The sequence below is a fragment of the Aythya marila genome (assembly GCF_965140915.1).
Source record: "Aythya marila genome assembly, chromosome: 2".
Lineage (NCBI taxonomy): Eukaryota > Metazoa > Chordata > Aves > Anseriformes > Anatidae > Aythya > Aythya marila.
The window spans coordinates 148,645,436-148,666,571 of NC_139043.1; the positions used below are offsets into that span (position 1 = coordinate 148,645,436).

Consider the following 21,136-nt stretch of genomic DNA (forward strand, 5'->3'; position numbering starts at 1 on the left):
TACATCCGTAGTCTATTCATACCAGATAATTTGTGTAATCAAAGGAGAAAGATGAAGCACCTCCAGAAGTCCATTGAGATCTGAATGACCATCTAGGCTCATTTGATATTAAGTGGGGATCCCACAGCAATTATGTATCAAACTTAAAAATTTCAGTATCTAAATTCAGGTAGAATTAAACCAGACATAGTAGCAAAGCTCTTTTAATCTCAGTCTGCCTTCTCAAAGGAGACTCCTTCTGTCATTTAAAGATTCTAACAATAGCCATTGTCTTATTAGGGAAATGTCAAGCCTCTGGCATTTTGTTATCTTTTAGAAATACTACATGGTCTAGAAAACTCTACATTATACATTTATTTTCATATAACCATCTGTCTTTGCTAATGAATGAATTATTTCATTACTTTTATTTTCCAAATATACTGTCCATTATAGATCTAACCTCTTAGCTGTCTTTATTTCACCATTTTGTGCTCTGGTAATAGCTCCATGTTTCCCTCCTTTGAGTAAAAAATTCAGTTGCCCTTCTCCTTCTGAAGCTGAATTATTACTTTCAGAGATAAAGCATCAGTCTTCAGATATTGAAAATTATCTATGTCACCTGAAATAGACCTGTATCCTCTACAGATTAAGAATGCTGGAGTGATCTTAAGCAGTGTCTTGAATACAAAACCTGCTTCTTAACCTGCCTATCTCTATTTTCATTTATTTTAGTAGTTGAAATAATAGTTTTGTTACAAAACTTTGGTTAAGCACAATGCTAGGAGGAAATTAAAGTCTCGTTTGTATTTGAGGGTCTTTGATTAGATAACTTATGTTCTTCATCAGAGTTCCGTATGTGCAGTGATAAGTGAGCCTTGTCCATCTTCTCAACCCCCCTTCTAGAAGAATTTTTTTTAGTTTGCTATTCAAGAAGACCTGCTTAATGCACAAATTTGGTGTCTACACTAGAGAACATGCATAACTCTTGTAGCTCCTCAGTTACGTGAATATGCTTGAGGATGTTCCAAGATCTACTTTTTATTTTCTCTTTTTCATAAACAGGCTTTTTTCTTTCTTTTTCTGAATATTTCAGTAAGAAATGAATGTCAGTGTCTGACACAGTGTGGTATTCATGTGCAGTTCTCTGCATTATCTTGCCCATCTGTGAACTTCTACAGAAAGTGGAACAATACTGTGTTTTGAAATAAGCTGCTGTCTTTATAGTAAACTAGTGGTCTTAGTAGTTTTCATGTACTTGTTTGTCTATGTGTGTTTTACCTATTTTTATTTTTTTTTCTAATTCTGTATCCAAAGTGATCTGTCATCAGAGGGAATTTTTCTAATTCTGTATCCAAAGTGATCTGTTATCTCCTTGGAGAAGGGAATTGCGCTAGATGACATTTAGATATAATTTCTAACCCAAATTATTCTGAGATTTTAATATTTGTTTTCACTTTCTTTGTCTTTCATAGCATGGTCAGCAGTTGTACAGGCACATCTACTTAGGCTGTAAAGAAGAAGACAATGTCCAAAAGAACTTTGAGCTGCTGTATACATCTCTAGCTCTTACCACAATTGAACTGGCCAATGAAGAAGTGGTTATTGACCTCATCCGATTAGCTATTGCTCTGCAGGTATGAGTCTGAACTAGTGCTGGGTTCACTGACTAAATTTATGTTTGTGAATATAGATGAGAATAGTTCTGTTTGCATGTTGATACTCAGACTGGAAATCATATCACTCAGTCCTAATATGATGAATGCATTGAGCAAGTATACTTTATGCATAATATTTAGTAATGGTGAAGCTTCAGCTAATCAGATTTGTTAAAAAATTCTACAGCATATTCTCTTCATCAAATTTAGCAGATGCAGAAATCTGCTGAAACATTCCCTCCAACCATTGTTATATTCATTAACAGATTTAGAAACTGTTTTTATAACCTCATGTATGTTCTCACCTTGGAAGAAAGCTCTTGGTTAATTGACTGGAAACTTATGTCACAGCAGGCTAGTTAATCTTACCTATACTAAAACTGTATCAGTGTTGAGAGGCTTTACTCTTCAACATTTCTTTTATAGTATCAAATAGGATTTCATTCTTGCATCCAGTCTTCAGTGAAACTGTTAAAAAAATAGCTTTATCTATTTACCTAAAATCAAAGCATTGCAAAAAATATTCTGTGTGCCATGAAAATTTGATAAGATTGCATACTGTGTTCTCAGTTCATTCTCTGTCACTAGCCTTATTCCCTAATGTGCACCTGCATTGTGAAACTTCTGAAATGCAGAGTGCATCCTTAGTTTTAAAATGTCACTGAACCTGATCCTCCCTTGATGAAAATGATGATAGGAATTTGACTAGAGCAAAAATAATACCATCTGAAAAACTGTAGAAATGCTAATAAGCATTAAATAATTCCCTTTATGCTATTGTATCCATGACTCACGAGGATGATTTCTATTTTTAAGATACTGTTCCTAATTTTCCTGATCAGCAGGTAGTCCTTCTGGAAGTTGCACAGAGATACAAGTCATTATTACACTGTGTTCTTTCTGAGAAACGGAAGTTTGAGTTGAGTAGATTTATTTCTATTCATAGGGGTTAGATCCTGAAGGATCGAAGACTAGGATTGTGAGGTGAAAGGTATTAAATGCCAAGTAATACCAGATAGTCATCGTAAGTCAGCTAGTGTTACTAGTACTAATGACTTCTATGCTTTTGGACAGCCTGTTAACTTTGGAGGATGTAACGCTGTCCTCTATGTTTCAGGACATTGCCATCATCAATGAGGATAATCTACCAATGTTCAATCGTTGTGGTGTCATGGCATTGGTTGCAGCATATCTAAACTTTCTGAGTCAGATGATTGCAGTCCCTGCCTTCTGTCAGCATGTCAGCAAGGTAACATGTAATTAAGTAATAAGTCATTTAGTGTAGTAAACATCCTATTAGGTAAGGAAATATATTCTTTCAAGTAATTGCTTGTGTTCTTGATCTCTGGATATTTATTCACCAACATTGTTCTTTGCCTTCTGTCGTCTTACCATCTTCCATCTTACTTGCTGAATCTTAAACTTATGCAGAGAATTATTCTGTCACCATATAGCATTTTTGTTTGTGCTACCATATATGATGAGCTAAACTGCCATCTGGGGTAAGACTTTACAGCCTCACTGGCTTTGATAAAACAGTACTGATGTAAACAAGACTATGAGAAACAGATTTTTTGTCTAAAAGGGTGAGTGCCACAATACTTTCTCTGGTTAAGAGAAAATTCTAAAAACCTCAATTTTGATGAGGTAAATATTAGTGAAGGACTGATAATCTGCTACAGTAAAACTATTTAAGCAGCTTAGTCATTGGATATGTTAGGTGTGGAACTACTCTATTCATACTATTTGTCTTGGCTTTTTTCAGGTCATTGAAACTAGAAGTCTGGAAGCACCTTATTTTCTACCAGAAACAATTTTTAAAGACAAATGCAAGTAAGTAGATATAAAATATAAATTAATGAACAGTAAACCACCTCTTATACTATTAGAAATTGCATATCATTGAAATGTGTATGTGAAAATTATCATGTGTTCAGGATAAGCAGAAAAAAAAAATCATTAGAAAGCTATATGAAAAAAAAGAATCTGATTTTTAGACTTCTTTTACTGTGGTCAGAGATAGTTACACCAAGCACCATATGATGCAGGTGTAAGTGTTAATGTAGCAAAATGAATTTCCACAGGATTGCAGAATGTGTGAGGTTGTAAGGGACCTTTGCAGGTCACCTGGTCCAAACCTTGTTCAAGCAGGGCCACCTAGAGCAGACTGCCCAGGACTACACCTGGCTTTTGAGTATCTCCAAGGATGGAGACGATGCAACGTTTCTGGGCAGCCTCTATCAAGTCACATTCACAGTAAAGAAGGGTTCCCCTAGGTTCAGATAGAACCTTCTGTGTTTCAGTTTGTGCCCAGTGCCAGAATAAGAGGCACCACTGAAAACAGCCTGATTCTCTGTGCTTTTCAGGTTCTCTCTTTCCCTTCAGGTGTTTATATGATAAGATCCTCCCCTGCACCTTCTCTAGGCTGAAGAGTCCTAGCTGTCTCAGTCATTTCTCATAGGAGAGGTGCTCTAGTTCCTTAATAATCTTCTTTGGAGGCTCTCCAGTCTGTTTTGTACTTGGGAGCACAGCACTGGACACTCCAGCTGTGGCTTTACCTGTGCTGAATAGAGGGGAAGGATCCACCACCCTTGACCTGCTGTCAAAATCCCTCCTAATTCAGCACAAGATACCATTAGCTTTTTTTAGGGCAAGGGCACATTGCTGGCAAATGGCAAATACTATTACTCTGCAGTTCTGTCAATTTAACAGAGACCATATTCTCTCAAGATTTAGCCCAGTACATGAACTTGTTTCATGTAACCAAGAATTATTAAGGTAATTTAAAATATTGGAGAGAGATTCATTTCACGTGTTACAGGGTATATATTCATTTGTAAATAACTGAGCACATTTTGTTTCTGTCAAACCATCATTGTTGACCCTTTTTGGTTGCTTGCAGACAATGGAAAAATATTTTACTTAATGAACAAATCTCTATTGGTAGATAATAACTTCAAATATATATTTTAACAGTCTTCCAATATCGTTAGAGAAGCATGAAAAAAATTTATTTTTCCTGACAAACAAGATTGCAGAATCATTAGGCGGCAGTGGATACAGTGTGGAAAGATTGTCAGTTCCTTATGTACCACAGGTAACAGGTAAGTGGTGATAAGTGGCAAAACAGCTAAGTACTAGTTATTAGGAATGCTTTCTTAATGTGTTGTCTGTCAGCACATCAAATAAATGTAGTGTGACTGCTTGGCAACAAAACTTGATCATAGTATAATTTTGTTTTCCTGAGATTCTTTTTCTATCATGAGCTGCTCTATTATTGCAAAGGTATTTCAACTTTGTGTCCTTTTAACATTTTTTATTTAAATTCAGGAGGTGAGGCACTAAGTTCTTGAGCCCACTTCAACTCTTAAAAGAAAGTGTTTTGCTTTCCAAATAATACCTATAATAATGCAGGTGATTATTTCTGTTTCTATATTAACTTGAGATAGGTGAAGAAGGACTATAAAGTCAGCATACTTGATTCTTTTTATGCAGTCAGTGAATGGAACAGAAGCTATCCTTTTGCCATCTGGCCTTCTGCTGACTTGAGATCTTGATCTTAGTCAAGTTCTAAAGGAGCAGATGTTATTTTAACCAAGAATGTGATGATTGCCTCCATCGCTAACTTAGTGTCAGGTAACACAATAAAAAGTATGCCTGAGGAAGATTTGTGCTAGTTTGTGCTTCCTAACCAGGATGTGAGAATAATGCATAAGCAACTATGTAGTATTTGACATTCTTGCTTTTCTGCTTTTAATATATTTTTTTTTTCAAAATTCTGTTGAGGAGCATATGGAAAATTTGTTTGAAGAATTTGTTTTACTAACCATGTGTGTTTTGTGGCTGTGTTTAACTCGTTTTGTGGCTGTGTTTAACTATAATGTGGCTATGGGCCATTCCAGTCTGAAGCATGTCTTTTTTTGCAAAATACAAGTACCTGGCAAGAAAGTGATTCCTATATTCTGTAGATTAAACATAGAAACATAGTACACATGGACAGTGAATATAATCAAATCATGCTTGCAGAATGGTTCAGCTACATTCAAAGACAATGACGTTTGCTGAATCTTTTGGGATAGGTGGGGAGGGAATGAGAACAACTGATGTGGTTTTGCCTCAAGTATTAGCAAATAGACTAGCGATACATTCGGAGACACAGCTGAAATGTCTGTTTTCTCTCCTTGCTGGGTATTCTCTCCTTGCTGGGTATCCTCTAAAAAAGGGAAAGATTTGTACTTTTTTTTTTGAAAGTACAAGGGTACTGTTTAGATTATTTCTTCTGGCATCCAAAAACCAGTTAACATTGTATTTTAGTACTGGCAGAAGAGGTAGGTACCAAGTAATGAAATGTTGTGTTTTCAGATTTTTACTGTTTTTTTGAGTGAGTGAGAATGGAATGAGAAAGATAGCATGGTTGGAAAATTATGTTGAAAGTTACGTCAACCCTCTTCTAGAAAATAAGATGCATTTGTAGCTAACTGACCTTACTAGGATTTACTTGGATACTTTCTTAAAATACATTTCTACACAGGAATTAAGTATGTTCTGACATCAAGAAGGGTTAAGTGAGTTCAGGTGGAAAGTAATACCTGCTTAACTGCTGCTTGGGTGATGAGAAATGCTTGCATTTCATGATAAATGTTAGTGTGTGTGAATCAGATGGATTTGTTTTGTTTGCTTGTTATAATGTTCTGCAGAGAACTGTAACCAATACTGATTTCATATCTGTTATTATACCTGATTAGAATCATTAAGCTTTGATCCTGTGGAATATTGCACTTCCGAGGTTTTCACTGAACTAAATCAAAGCCACAGTGAATATTTTGGAATTCTGAAAATTTTCATTTTGTCTTAAATGAAAAGTTTCATTTCTACCATTATACTATAAAGTTACAATACAGTGTTCAAAGTATGTCAGTAATTTTAGTAAAAGATAAATCAATTTTTGACATATTCCCATGAAAGTTACGGTTGAACTGAAAAAGCTTGTAAAAATTTTCATCTCAAATGTTTCTAGTATATTTAAATATTAATATTTAACAATGACATATAGAGAGAATCATCATCTTCCCCCTGTTTGCCTGCTAATTTTTGGCGCTTCCTATCAGTTTGAAAGACACTTTTTTTTTGTTCTTGTTCTCTTCTTTATTGGAGGGTGTGGAGAGGTGTTGCAGGGGTACAGTGGGAAAGCTGATATTTAAATGTGCACATATATATATATGTAAATGTTTTAATTTAGCTCTGTTTCCATTAGGTAAAAAAAAATATAAATGCAGACACAAGTCAAAAGGTAAAACTGAGTTGTAGGACATCCCGCTCTCCTGCTAGCTGTGGTGTGCTTGGATAGGATGTTCCCAGTCCAAAAAAAAAAGTGCTTTTAGAAGGCTTTTAGACAAATAGGCCATAAATTGTCTTGTACTTAGTGTGTCATTCTGCTTTTTTTGTTTATCTCCTTCCTTATATGCCTGTAGCAGTGTTTGCAGCTGCAAGGTCTGCTTTTGTGCTTGTTCTTAATTTAGAACTCGAAATTATGGTAGCTTCCTATTTTCATTCCCTGAAGGTGGTAGGGCGGTAGGTGTCATTTTTTTGTGACGGTACTAATTACCTCTTTGAGTGAATTACAAGATCTTGCTTGAAAGTTGGAAGAAGCTGTCAACAGCTCACAGAATGATGATTCATCTTACTCTAAGTCTGCGGTAAACTACAAAACTGAGAGTTTTATTAATGAAATATGAAGATGAGTAAATAACAGCACTCACCAGTTTTGCTTTCATTCAATTCTGTTTATTTCAACTTCTAATTCAATCCTTTAACTCATTTTAATTTCTACTTGATCTATGTTAAGTTAAATAAGGATTTTATCACACATTTTCATGCTCTAATGTTCTCTTTAGCTTTTCCCAGTAGCATGGTGAATTCAGCATAGGGTAGATTCTATTTTGTAAACCAAGAATAAATTCTCTCTGTAGGTGCACAGTTTGTTTTTATTCCTTGTACACACCCACTGTTGCCAGTATTACTGTGGCAGAGTGCAAAATCGATTTTTTTTCTATCCCTGAGGAAAAGAAAGTTCCTAAACAAGTAGTTCTGGGCATCTGCATGGATGCAACTGGCAGCACAGTTCAGGATCTGGCACTAAGCTTGCAATGACACACTCTTCAAAACAAGAAATCACAAAGAAGAAATGTCTGGCTGCATAATATTGTATTATGAGGAAAGTGTTTTTTTTTTTATCTGCTACCATCCAAGTAATATTGATTGAACTACATAGGTTCTAGATTCTTTTTACTTAGGTTTAGCAATTGAAGTATATTTTAAGTGCTTATTGTGAATTGAATTGTGAAGATAAAGCACCTAGCATATTGATTTGAAAATCTTTATTTCACTTTAATAGTTACTTTGATAAGTATATATGTTATATATATGTATATGTATTTATATGTTAAACTTCTAGTCACTTGTGAAAGAGATGAAAAATACAGTAGACAAGGTTACTTTATTTCCTCTCAGCAAAAATGTTTGCTGCACTCTGCACTGTGTATCTCCAGTCCTGTGCTCCAGGTAGTGTTTCCTCTATGCTGAGTTTAAGGAAGGTGTTTTGCTCAAGATGTGGAGGCACCAGTCTGATATTAGAAACAGGATGAATCAACATTGCGTGTAGCTCAGAATCTTCAGGAGATAACTTTTGTATCATAAAAAATGAGCACGGAAAAAGGCTGGAGAGAAAGCAGTCAAGATGGTGAAGCAATTAGTAAATAGTGATATTTGGAAATTATCTAGGTTCATGGAGGAATAAACTTTGCTTCTGTTGAGTAATAAAAAAAATTAAGCCTGGAAATTTCAGCTCATATGCGTTTTTTCCAGAAATTTTGCTTTGGAGGACAAAAAATAACACAGCCCATAGGAAGAACACTTTCAGGGAGAGGGTTGGGGCTAGGGAGGTGGAATGGGACTCAACACTTGACTGGAAAGGCTAGTTTCATTCTTAGCACAGTGCTGTCATTTTAGAAAACAGTCTGTGAAGAAATGGTCTGTCTTAATCAACTTGATGAAAAGGATGAGGGTCTCTTGACTCTGACTAGGGGTATTGGGGAGCTCCCCCGCTGCCTTAGTGCCTCTGGGATCCTTTGTGTGTGTGGAAATAAGCTTTGTATCATATAACCTAACAGCATTGGACATTGCACAATTTTTTACCCACATAATCCGTTGTTATTAGAGAAGAATGGCACTTATTAGGTGAGAACAGTGAGACACCCACTATAAAAATGAGTTCTGTCCAAAATAGTCCCCAAAGCGTGCCTTGTGATGTTTCTGTGTCATTTATAGAGAGAGCAGCAAGATGGCAGCAAAGACGTGCGTTTGCCTTGTGTTTACCCTTGACTGGTTACGGTGCTCTCCTCTCTGCATGTGTTGGGTTGTGTACCAGTGAGCCAGCAGGGATTAAAAATAAGTAAATCCTTCAAAATGCCACTTCAGATGCTCAGAGAACTTGGCAAAGATTGCTAAGCTTCAGGTGTTTTTCACTGCGCTTGTTCTTCCACTGCCTCTTGATCTGAAAATGGCATTTCATTTAGATGACTGTTCTGAAAGTTATTTCTTGATTTATAAAAGCCAAGTACGTTCAGCTATGAATGAACTCTTTTTGTGATACTTGCACTGCAAAAGCCCTTTGCTAGAAGTGGTTTAAACAAAGAATGTGAAGGAACCAACGTAAATTACCATACCACTGGGGAATTTTACTGCCCTTCTCCTTATTTTACCATCAAGTGCCTGTAGGTGTTTTAACCCAGTACAGTAGAAGTCTGTAATAGTAACAGCCACTTTCCAATATCTTTATATCAGCTAAAATCTAAAATGTGACATCAATTCATGATTTTGTAAATGAGATGCATGAAAATTAAGCTGTTCTTGACTCCGTTTGTTAGAGGTTCCTCGTGACGTGTCTTTAAATGTTTTTTTGGTGTTTCTTATCTTATGTTCCTATATTAAACGTCAGAATGAGAAACGATTATTGGTGTTTTGCTTCAGAAATGCAATCACAGAAAGAAAACCCATCTTGTGATGGATCATTCATTCATAATCTGCTTCTGCATTAATAAAATTATGTTCCTTTTAGTATCAGCATAGTTGAACTTATTCTGACAGCTTTTAGGGCAATTGGACTTGCTAACATTTGTAGAAAGTAAGAAGCTAAAATTTTTATTTTTTTTTCACCAAGTAGATTTTAGACATGCTGAGTGCGTTATTTGTAGCAACAAGAATAAGGAAGGGTTATAGTTCATTTCCATTCAGAAATCTTTATTTTCTCTTGTCAGTGAGTCATCTTCCAAGAAGCCCTTTTCTGTTTCAAAATACCTTCAAATTGAGACCTTAACATTTCAATTTCACAGCAAAGATAAAAAATGTTTATGCTTTTGTAAATTACTCTTCAGCAGTGTATCATTACGTGCTATGCTACTTGTTCATTTGAATAAGATCTCACCTCATTTTTTTTAAGTGGTCTTTCAAGGGAAAGTTAGAAGGTTTGGGGATGGGTGGGGGAAGGAACAATAAAGAGGTTATTTCTCTTTCCTGTTTAATTATTTAGTCAGAAAGTTAACGCATTATTATTCACAACAATCCAAGTGATAAAACAGGTGATCTAGGGTTAAATAGTCATAGGAACAAAACTATCTGATGTGTAGAAATTCTTATAACAGCTGAAACAAGAATAATCATAAAGTTAGTTATGTTGTTGCCTGTGTTGTGTTTTTTTCATAGATGAGGACAGACTATCCAGGAGAAAGAGCATTGTGGACACGGTTTCTATTCAGGTGGATATTCTACCTGGCAACAACACAGAGGACAAGGTATGAAAATCACAGGATATTTTAAGGCAGCATTTTCAGCATTGGTGTGGAGGTAGAGGTGGGGGGAACAACCTTCAAATGAAGTTTCCCCCAAAATTCTAGTATTTAATCATTCTAGCAATGTTAAATGCTTTCTTGATGTGTTTTTTCTAATTCCCATACTTGCAGAAGTGTGTTGTCAAACACGCTGATACTGATCTTGCTGTATGAAAATGTGAATAACTTTTCCATTATAATTTTTACAAGTAGTATTGCAGAGCATGTGTGGCAATACATAAATATGCCAAACTACTGATATTTTATTAGTAAATACTTTAAGTAAAATATTTTCTTTGCATTTTGAGGTATTAAATAAAATTCCTGCATGTGTATCCCTACATCATGTGAAATATCCCTGAAGGTGGTCATCTTCAACATGGGGCTGACAGATTTAAGAATGTTGTTGAGACAGGCAGGTGAATACTAGGCAGGCTATTTACAACACAGTGTTACAGAGTCACACACACAATACTGTAAAGACACGGGAAGGAAAGGAGTGGAAACAAAAGGTTCATGTGTAGGGTACAAGAGCTGATGCTAATTACCTCTCATGAAAACTGTGTTATAATTAAAATCATCGCACATCTTTTGACACCTCATTTGAAGTGTTTCTTAAAATAAATTTCCATTTATTTCCAGTGAATCTTTCTCAAAGCTCTCGTGATTTGTTTGTTTATTTATTTATGAACCAAATTTCTTCTGGCTACAAAGAAGATTTGCTGTTGTAATTGAGGTGTTTGTGTCTGCAGGTGAATCGCAATTCATCACAATTGTTAGCTTTCTGAAGAAAGTCTATATTCCTAATAAGGATGATGCTCCTTTAAATTTCATGTGTTTTATATGACTGAAGAATTCTCTCTTGAATATAAAATTGAATGAGGGAAAATCTCATTTCAGATTTCAAGTGATTAAGTTATTTTAAACATTGATCTGTAGCCATTTATGGCTATAACTATAGCTGCATATATAGCTGGATGCAGCAGTTTTAGATGAATTAAAATCTTTGCATTCTCAGTTGAATGCAGTACAGCATCTTGGATGATGAATTACTGTTTGTATCTTCTAAAAACAAGAATTTTATTCATCAGAAAGACATGAAATGGAAAATTCTTCCTTTAATTGCTTAACAGTGTCATTCCATTTTTTTTTTATCATGCTGAGGGGAAAATGGTATTTTCTGATTCGCTGATTACACCTTGATATCTAATTCAAAAGCATTTGCAAAACTTTCCTTCTGTAATGGTGCTCTGTAATTTTTTGCTAATTATTGTTCTATTATAGTGGCTATTTTTGGCCACTGACAACATAAGATGGTACGCTGTTTGTAGCTTAAGAGCAGGGAAAAAAGTCTATGGAAGTGTTAAATCTGAGTCTCTTGCTGTGTAAATTAGTAACTATAATATCCATAACGTAACAACACACAAACAATAAGGAGAGGATAAACTACCTTTGTTGTTGTTTGGTTGGTTGGTTAGTTAACCTGTAGTACTGATGATATGGAGTATTGTTTCTACACTGTCTGAGGACTTTGTGAAGACTGCTCATCCTTAAAATACTTACTTATTACCATGTACAACACACACACGGTTGTCAGCACAATTGAAGTTTCTCATTCTGACATGGCTGTAAGTGAATCCCATTTAGGAATGTGGACTGTTCTATAGGTATTTCCTTTTATATGTGGAAGCATTTTATTTGTGAAAGCAGCTAGTCCTATAGCCAAAAATAATGCTAGTTGATATCAGAAAGTATTATGGCTGTTACAAGAAATCTAAAAGGCTGCAATAAACAATATTTACCAAACATAAATCATATAAAAGGTGATTATTTCAAAACCTGAGTACTCTGTCTCTAGCACTATCAACGAACATTTGACTAAAAGGAGACTTTGCTGTCTATTATTTTTTGGTGTTTATTATTTTGTTGCTGTTTATTATTTTTTGTAGTTTATTATTTCTTTGCTTTTTGTTTAGTATTTTGCTGTTTATTTATGTATTCAAAAGTAGAGAATACAATGCTACTGCAGTAAAATTTGTTAGAAAAGTATCATTTACAGCTGCACTTCCTCAAATAATGCTTGATATAAAAGCAAAGCTACTATTTGTTAAGGCTTTTTCATTTACAGTAGATCAAGTGAGTGAATTAACAAACAGAATTCAAAGAGTCTTCTGAACTGGGTGATGCAACATCTTGATACCTTACAGGTCATTCATATTAAGTTAAATTAGAACATTATAAACAAAGTTTATAAGGAAAAATAGTTGTGCTAAATATTTACACATAGTTTTGAAGAGTTAAAAGTATGTAGGCTAAGCTGAGAAAGCATGTTATATTCAGCTGCACACAGTTCTCTTGTCACAGCATTCTTCCCTAACATTGTTGCAGTAGTTTCACTGTAAAAAAGGCTTCCTGATACAGAAACACTTTGTAAAGAAATGAAACACAAAGATCCGTGAGACGGAGCTCTGCAGAGAAATGTTCATGCATCTTTGGTAATTTTGCAGCCCAGAGCAATCCCTAATGAATTACATCTACAGAAGCAAATGGGTGTTCATATTGGTAAATGAACAGATTTTCTCAGTGCATCAGACATAGTTTGTTATGAAGAGCCCTTTAGCTCCAGTGCTTACAACATAAATACTAAATTTCTTGGAGTCTGTACTGGTACAAAGTCAGTCTAATGCAATAAAAATTTTCTACTCTACCCTCAACCACCAACTCTTATTTTAGTTTCACATTGCTAATAGTTCAACTAGTCTCAGAAAGGACTTACATTATTCTCAAAAGATGTCTAAGAATCAATTCTGAGGTTTACAGTACAAGAAACATAAGTGTATTCCTGACACAAAGGAGAGAGCCACCAAAATTGAAGTTCTTTTCCAAAGTATTATTTGTTAGAGAGCATCTTGACCAGAAATTTGGAAAGTTTTCCTTGATCTCACTTCATTAAAAAAAATCCTCAATAAATAATCATGACTTTTAGGACAGAAACTTCAGCCTGAATGATCTGTTGTTGGTAGCTAGAAACAGGTTTGTAATAAATAAATAAACCAACTGGCTTTAAGTGAGGCTGGTAGTATCAGTTATCAATATACAAAGATAGTTGCTTGCAAAGAACTGCCAGTCAATCCAATGGCTAAGAATTAATGGACTGTTTTCTATAGAAACTACTGATGAAAGTATTAGAAACTTTTAAGGTAAAACATGCTTTGTAGCTATTTTGGCCTTCTGTTTTTTGTTTTTTTTTTTACATTCCACAGTTTTTTGAAGTTTGTGCCAGTGAGGTTTAAGATATTTTTGTATTTTTTGTCTTTAGGTTAATAATACTGAAGAAATCACCTTTGAAGCTTTGAAGAAAGCAATTGGTAAGATTTATTACAATTGTGTTTAACAGCATACTTCTAGATTACTGTGGAATTACTAGAGAGAACATGTTGCCAGAATAACATAATTAAAATACTATATTTGTTTCTCATCAGCTAGTAAACTGATTTAAAATTTCAACCATTTATTTCTAAATATCTGAAATGAGATTTTGATAATTTTTGTGAGTTCATTCTCTGAAGCTAATGTGACTGAATGAAACCATCTGGAAGTGCCTATCATCTATTAAATTTGCCCTTACAGACCAATCTATAAATAACGTGAGATTTTCAAATTCTGTTGAGTGATTATTTGTAAATGAACGTAATTTTTTTTTTACTTATTAGGAACAGATTTTTAGGTCTTCAGTGCATTCAGGAAACAGATTGTAAGACTTGAAAAACACTCAGTGTCTGAGTTATTGTATTGATACAATTGTATTCGGTGTGTTTAGAGGAAGATTCTTCTGAACAAGGATCCAGCTAGTAGAACTCTGAATTAAAGTTTCCTTATTTCATACTGCTATAAGTAATTACTAATTAATGTCCACCAAAATTCTGCCAAAAACAGGAATTGAACATGGACATTTTAAACAATAATTCAGTCTGACCATTTTCCAAAGCTAGTTGCTGAAGTACTGTAATTTGTTAGATGCTGGAAAGTTCCAACTGTTGTTCACTCAGCCTATGGAGGTATAACTCACTTTTCCCAAATTCTGATTAAAAAATCATAATAATCCTGCCTTTTTGTCTGTGTGATGCTGGGAGGGAGGATACTTCCTTCTTTGAAGCTGAACCTGGATGCAGTGAGTGAGAATTGCAGTCTGGAGCCCAGATGATGCAGCAGAAATAGGGCTGACTGTCCTAGTGATTAAAGCACATAGTGAGAAAGGGTCAGAACTGGCATCCTCAAACCAACTCCATGAAATTGTATCAGCATTTTGCTTTAGAAGCAGTGACAACTGACGGCTTGTTTGGGTATGGTTGCATCACTTCAAATACAGTGCTTGTTTGCTTCTGTAGTGCACTTTGTTTTAAAAACACGATGTAAATGAAGACAAAACACTGACATTTAAATCAGGTGCACTCGATAGGCAAAATTACAATTATATTTTTTTCCTGTTTATTTTTTTTAAGACAACAATGGACTTGAAGAACAAGAAAAAGAAAAAAGGCGTCTTGTGATTGAAAAGTTCCAAAAAGCACCATTTGAAGAAATTGCAGCACAATGTGAAACCAAAGTGAGTTTCTGTAATATGTTACACTGTAGTGAAGATACCAGCATACGCATTTATAGAGATATGCTGCCTAAAGATGATTTATGATATTATATCGTTGCTGCTGTTGTTGCTAAATAACAGCATTCAGTTCTTTGTCTTCAGCTATTGTCTCCACAATAATAATTATCTATGTTGGAAAATTCCAGTTATTCCAGTTATAAAAGTATATTTTTTGTTGTTCCTACACCATTTGGAAAGGACTGGAAATCTTACACAGTCTTCATCTCAATGTTATCCTTACTGTCTTTGAAACCTAGGTTCACAGTCCACCCCTATTCCATCCCAGGATAAACGGAGCAGTATTTAGGTCATTATATATATTGAATAATTAAATGTGTAACTATCTTCAACAACAAAATCTGCTATATAATCCCTTATATTCCAAGGCAGGCTCACTCAATTTCACATGCCTCTTCAGGGTTCAGAATTCTTGGAGCAGTGGGAAATTACATCTAAATTGGAAATGCTGCCTCGATTTGCCATGTAGCAAAGTATGGCCTGTCACATTCATTTTAGCTTTGTTGAAGATGCAGTAATTATTAATTTTTTTTTTCTCCAGGCAAACTTGCTTCACGATAGACTTGCACAGATACTGGAACTCACCATTCGGTAAGACTTTATGCAAGAAGAATATGGTGAATGAAAAATGAGTTATAAAACTGTTGTGATTACGTTCAGGTGGTCATGTCACAGTGTTCTTAAACACACGTAATAGGCAGAAGATAATTGACTTATCTGAAAACAGTAGTCTTAAAGAGTCACTTTGACTTTCTTGTTATTATTTTGAATCTTTTAGGTAGTGGAAATTATCCAGGAACCATGCAATAGCATAAATCCTACATCTATAAATGCCTCTTCAAAGTTTAATTGCTCACTTGAAATTTTTCAAGAGTTTATCAAAGAGAACATAACTGCCCCCTGACTGGCAATATGAAGAGCTTTTATGATGTTATATTACATTTTAACAAATTTGAAATATTTTTATACTTGTGTTCTTAGATTATTTTTATTTATCTCAGTGGTATTAAGGAACGTTGTTGTCTTCCCAGAGCTACATTTGTTTGAGAAGGTAATTAGAAATTGAACAACCAAAGTATTACATGACATTATTGTAGGGAGCTTGTGCACATCTTTGGTGCAGCCTAAATAATATTTGTAAGTAATAAAATGCAGTTTTGTAATTCTGTAACATCAGTGATATGTTTATTTAGAAAAGAGCACCGTTAAAATTGAGGCATTATAATGTCGTTAGAATTTCAGGAACAGAATAAAATACTGAGGGGAAAAAAAATAGATAATTTTTGTTTCTTAGATATTAGTGTATAAAGTTGTTAGGAAAAAAAAAAAAAACAACTATCTGTATAATTATATATATTGATTGTTCTTCTCATGCAGTCCTCCACCTAGCCCCTCGGGAACCATGACCGTTACTGCTGGACATGCTCATTACCAATCTGTTCCAGTCTATGAGATGAAGTTTCCAGATCTTTGTGTGTATTAAGTGTCTTCTGAAGTCTGCTGGAAATTATTTAGAGTAGAGTACAATAGAAAGAGCAAGATGAGTTTTCAAATTTTATTGTTTTTCATTTAAGCTAAATTTAAAATAATGATGAATATGAGCCAAAACCAGATTATTTTAGCCAAACTCTTGAATCTGTGCTGAGTTATTTTTTTCTGTCATATAATTTGTTAGGTTTTCATTTAACGTTTCTTCATTTTCATGTTTCAGTACATGTACAAGTCAGATATATAACATGTTTTGCCATGTATATGAATAGTTCAGTTATTCTAGGAATCTGTATTTCTGTAAATTCCTTTAATTTGTGTCAATGTAATTGAAGAACCTTATTTTCCTTTTTATTTTTTGTTTCCTCTCCTTCTCAGTCATATATCTAAATGCTTTTGGCTTGCTTCATCTTAATATATGTAACAGTGGAGCGCTGGCCTAGCTCCCTTTTGTTCCTGCTGTTACAGTTAGTTAACTTGTTTATTTTGGAATATATGGAAAAAAAACAAAAACAAAACAACAACCTTACATGTGTTCAAGTACAGTAAATGAAAGAATGGACACTTGTTAAGTAGTTTTAATGCATAACATATTATGCTTTTTAGATACATATTCTAAACATGCTCCAGTATATGTCCCGTGTTTCTTGCTGAGAGCTACTGCTTTACGTAAGAGAGGAGAAATCTCCTCTTGAAACACTGAATTGTGCAATATTTTTCATGTCTTAAAGTGTATAGTTTACAGACTGTACTTTTGAAAATGCAGTAGTATTTTACTCTGTTTTAGTATAAATACATGAGAAATATATTTAGTATAGCAAACAATAAACTGAGGGCATTTTAAATCATAAATACAGAAAGTACAATTATATTCTATGGGATGTTTCTTTGTCATTTATTACAGCTTTTTTAATGATATTTTAGAAATTGAAAGAAAAATGGATGAAACCGTTTAAAGACCAGGAATTTGTTACATGTGTTTTCAAGCAAAAGCATTTTTTTTAGAGATGTATCTGTTTGTCTGGTTTTGTTTCGTTTCTCAGATCTTTCTAGATATAAGGAAAATGTGCTGACTTTCATAGGTTTATGTATCTGAGCATACTATTCAAATGTAAATAAAACTGATACAGTAAATCAGTGAGCTTTTGATGATAATTGTCAAGGCTGTCTTTGACTCACTAAATTCTGCAGGTAAAAAGAAAATGCAGGAATAGTTGATGCTGTGAATCGCAAGCTGGAAGTCTCTTAGTCTATCTGAATCTGAAGCAACACAAACATGAACAAACAGTCTCAAATGTCAGACATTTGAAGTAGCCAGCATTTATATAAATGATGATCAGTCCACCAACCAAGTGATCTAACTTTGCTTAGCCCTGCTTTGAGCAGGGGCTTGATTAGATGACCTTCAGAAGTCCCGATCTAAATTAATCTATGATTGCATAAGTCTACGAGCTGAATGGTTATTTTTTGTCAAGTAGGCCAGCTAATTTGCTGACTGTTTGGGGCATTTGAAACCTACTGTAAAACAGACATGTAAGTTTTTGAACTGTAGTACAGTACGCATTCCACTAGACTACTCTCAAATGTGACAACAGCGAAATTTCAGCTACTTAAACCTATGAGATAACATGCTGATACTTTCAGAAAGCATTCGCAAAACTCAAAAGGTAATTGAGACCTTCTTTTCAGTTTAACAGTGAAATCACAGCTGTTAGTGGATGACGAAACAGCCCCTTATCTACAGCATTCCGTTGTGATTTTTACTGCTGCAGCGTATCAGCCTGATCAGACCACAGTCTACACATAATTAGGACTCGTTGTCACTCTAGCTTTTAGTTTTCACTTTTTTTTTTTTTTTACGGTAAAATGTAATAGTTTTTTGGCCTATATAAAGAGTGTAATTTTTTAAAGAGTAAATCTAACCTAGAGTTACAATGTAAAACACTTATCCACTCTGTCATTTTTAAGAATAACACTGTGCACTTTTGTACAAAAAACAGAGTCTAAAGAATCAGAAATAAAGAATGTACTTCTGTTTGCACTCTTGCAGTATGCAGACTGTGCTGTAAATACTGGATTGTTTCAGTGATTAAATTCTGTTGCATGAATGCTGCATGTGAAAATAACTGAATTCAGCATTTCATTTTCTGTTCTGTTTATGAAGTATCATTTATGCAAATCATAGGTTTCCATGTTTTCAATGTTCAATCTAGCTTTGTTTGGGAAACGCAGGTGTTGTGCAGGTATTGTGCAGGGACTGAAGAGCTTGTAACACTCTGTGATCACATGATATTTAATTTCTTCCTTTCGGGAAATTCAGGGAGTCTGTAAGTTGATAACTGGTTCACTCTGGCCATTTTAGACAGCTGGAAGATGAGAGTCACTGTAAAATGTATTGTTTTGAAAGCTGTTTTAATACGATGATGATGAATGAAACCAAATGAATTAAGAGTGCTGTTTTACAATGATGTTGCTTTTTTTCACTTACCTCTTTATGTTCTTGACACAAGTTGCAGAACTTAGAACCTCTTTTCTCTGAACCTCTACTGGCCCTGTATTATCTGCAACACATTGAGTAGTCTCACAGTGTTTATACATTGATATCCAGTTCAAATGTATTACAGCTTTTGCTTTGAGTTCTTTCCCATGGTGTCGTTTTGAAAAATTATGGCTTTTGGTAGTGGGTCACTTTTGAAGTAAATGAATTCCTTGTTAATTTCAAAAAATAGAAATAGGCTGTTGTCCAAAATCAGAGTAGGGCTAATTTCTCTGTTGTTCTGATGGTCATATATTCTGTACTGTATGTAATGAACCAGTTCAATAAATGTAAGAACACACTGTGCAATCTATATTTAAGCAATAAAATAAACCAAAATTTAAAATAAATCTTCTCTAAGTTGTCATCTGATTTTTAGTATTTTCAGTTAAAACTTAAATTTTGTTTTGCATTTAATCTAAACTTCATTTTACACACCTGTTTTTCTGCAAAAAGTCCTACAGCATTGTTAAACTACTACTTATACTTACTTTTGAACTATTACTACTGCAAAAACCACCGAAATTTGAGAAAGTAATAATTAAAAAATCATTTCCCTATGACAAATAAGCTCCAAGAAAAGTCATGCTTTTTCAGGGCTGTCTCTCTGAGGTATTGTGATGTCCGTTTCAAGGAATGATGCAAGAGTTTTTGAAGATCTGTATTCTCCCCACAGGTACCATTTTTCAAACCATGATGCCGTCTAGTAGGTTTGAGTTTCTGTTTGTTACCTTCTGTTTTTGTAGCCTTCTCTTATTTACAAGAAGAATTTACTTTCCTGTTGTTATTTTACTTTGAGGAAGTTGGGACCTTCTCTTGTTCACGTAAGATATATCTTAGATATAGACAGGATTATATATATATTTTTTTTAAAATTTGTTCCTCTGTTCTTCATTTTTGCAATCATTAAAATTTGGAATATATTTACAAAATGTTAATAGGGTAGGCATGTTCTTTCTATTTGTCATTATGGCTTATTGTGGATCTCAGAACCTTCTATTAAGATGCATGGTCAAGGTTTTCTCTTGCTCAGGTCAGTGAGAGCAGGATTTTGATGCTTGATACCTCAAAAAAAAAATCCAGGGAAAAAACATTAACTACACGTGGAAGGTTCTGAATTCTTTGTTGTTGGTGGTGGTGGTTTATTTTTTTGTTAATTTGTTTGTTTTTAAATCATATCTAAAGAGAAAATGTAGAGGTAAAGGAGAGATTCTGTCACTGTACCACATCAGACCAGTCAAGGGGAAAAAAGTCAGCCCCATTTAACACTCCGCAGCTGTAACACAAAACCAAGACTTGTAATGGGCTACCTTCTGGGTTTTGGAGGAGTTTGTAATCTAAGCAAAAAGAGATTTTTGCCTTTGTGTGAAAGACTTACCTAATTCGTTCTTCCTAATTTTAATAACATTGTGTTGGAGATGTCCAGTACACCTGAATAGTATTGTCTTTCAAATTTTCCAAAGAAGTTTGAAAGTCTTCCTAAATTATTTCAAATTTTTCATAAAATCAATTTCCTAAGTCTTTGTTTCTGTAGCAGGTTACGGACAAAGACTATATGCTTAAAAATAAGTAAATTGGTATCTAATTAAGTAAATAATCTTTTTAAATGAGCACATAATAATTAGTTGTTTGCTTTGTGGATGCAATTTAGTTTTGGGAAAGTATGTCCCAAATCTTTTAAAACTGTAGTGTAAAGTTACAGTGAGAATGAGGGAAGAAAAAACCTATGATAGATTTCTCCCTCATTTTGTTCCATTTATTTATTTTTATTTTTGGAGCTGATCTCTGAGAATGAATATAGCTAATCATAGCTAGACTTACTCTTTATCAACAAAATTTTTTATGGTAGCAATTATAGAACAATTTGAAAGTTATTTTTTCCTGAAATGAGATACTGGAAAAAAACTCCCACAGCAGTTAATTACAA

At 34.3% G+C, this 21,136-nt stretch overlaps 1 protein-coding gene across 5 annotated transcripts in view; it reads left to right on the forward strand.

The window, feature by feature from the left end:
• Positions 1-19,553, forward strand: part of EFR3A (EFR3 homolog A) — an 81,868-nt gene extending 62,315 nt beyond the window's left edge. For 4 of the 5 annotated variants that reach the window (XM_082754520.1, XM_082754519.1, XM_082754521.1 and 1 more), the window contains 9 exons: positions 1,455-1,616; positions 2,755-2,886; positions 3,403-3,470; positions 4,614-4,741; positions 10,398-10,486; positions 13,842-13,890; positions 15,025-15,128; positions 15,727-15,776; positions 16,563-19,553. In XM_082754520.1, coding sequence (XP_082610646.1) covers positions 1,455-1,616; positions 2,755-2,886; positions 3,403-3,470; positions 4,614-4,741; positions 10,398-10,486; positions 13,842-13,890; positions 15,025-15,128; positions 15,727-15,776; positions 16,563-16,668 — 888 coding nt within the window. In that variant the 3' untranslated portion in view covers positions 16,669-19,553. The remainder of the gene's footprint in view (positions 1-1,454; positions 1,617-2,754; positions 2,887-3,402; positions 3,471-4,613; positions 4,742-10,397; positions 10,487-13,841; positions 13,891-15,024; positions 15,129-15,726; positions 15,777-16,562) is intronic. The other variant, XM_082754522.1, reaches the window with a different exon arrangement.
• The last annotated feature ends 1,583 nt before the right edge of the window (positions 19,554-21,136 follow it).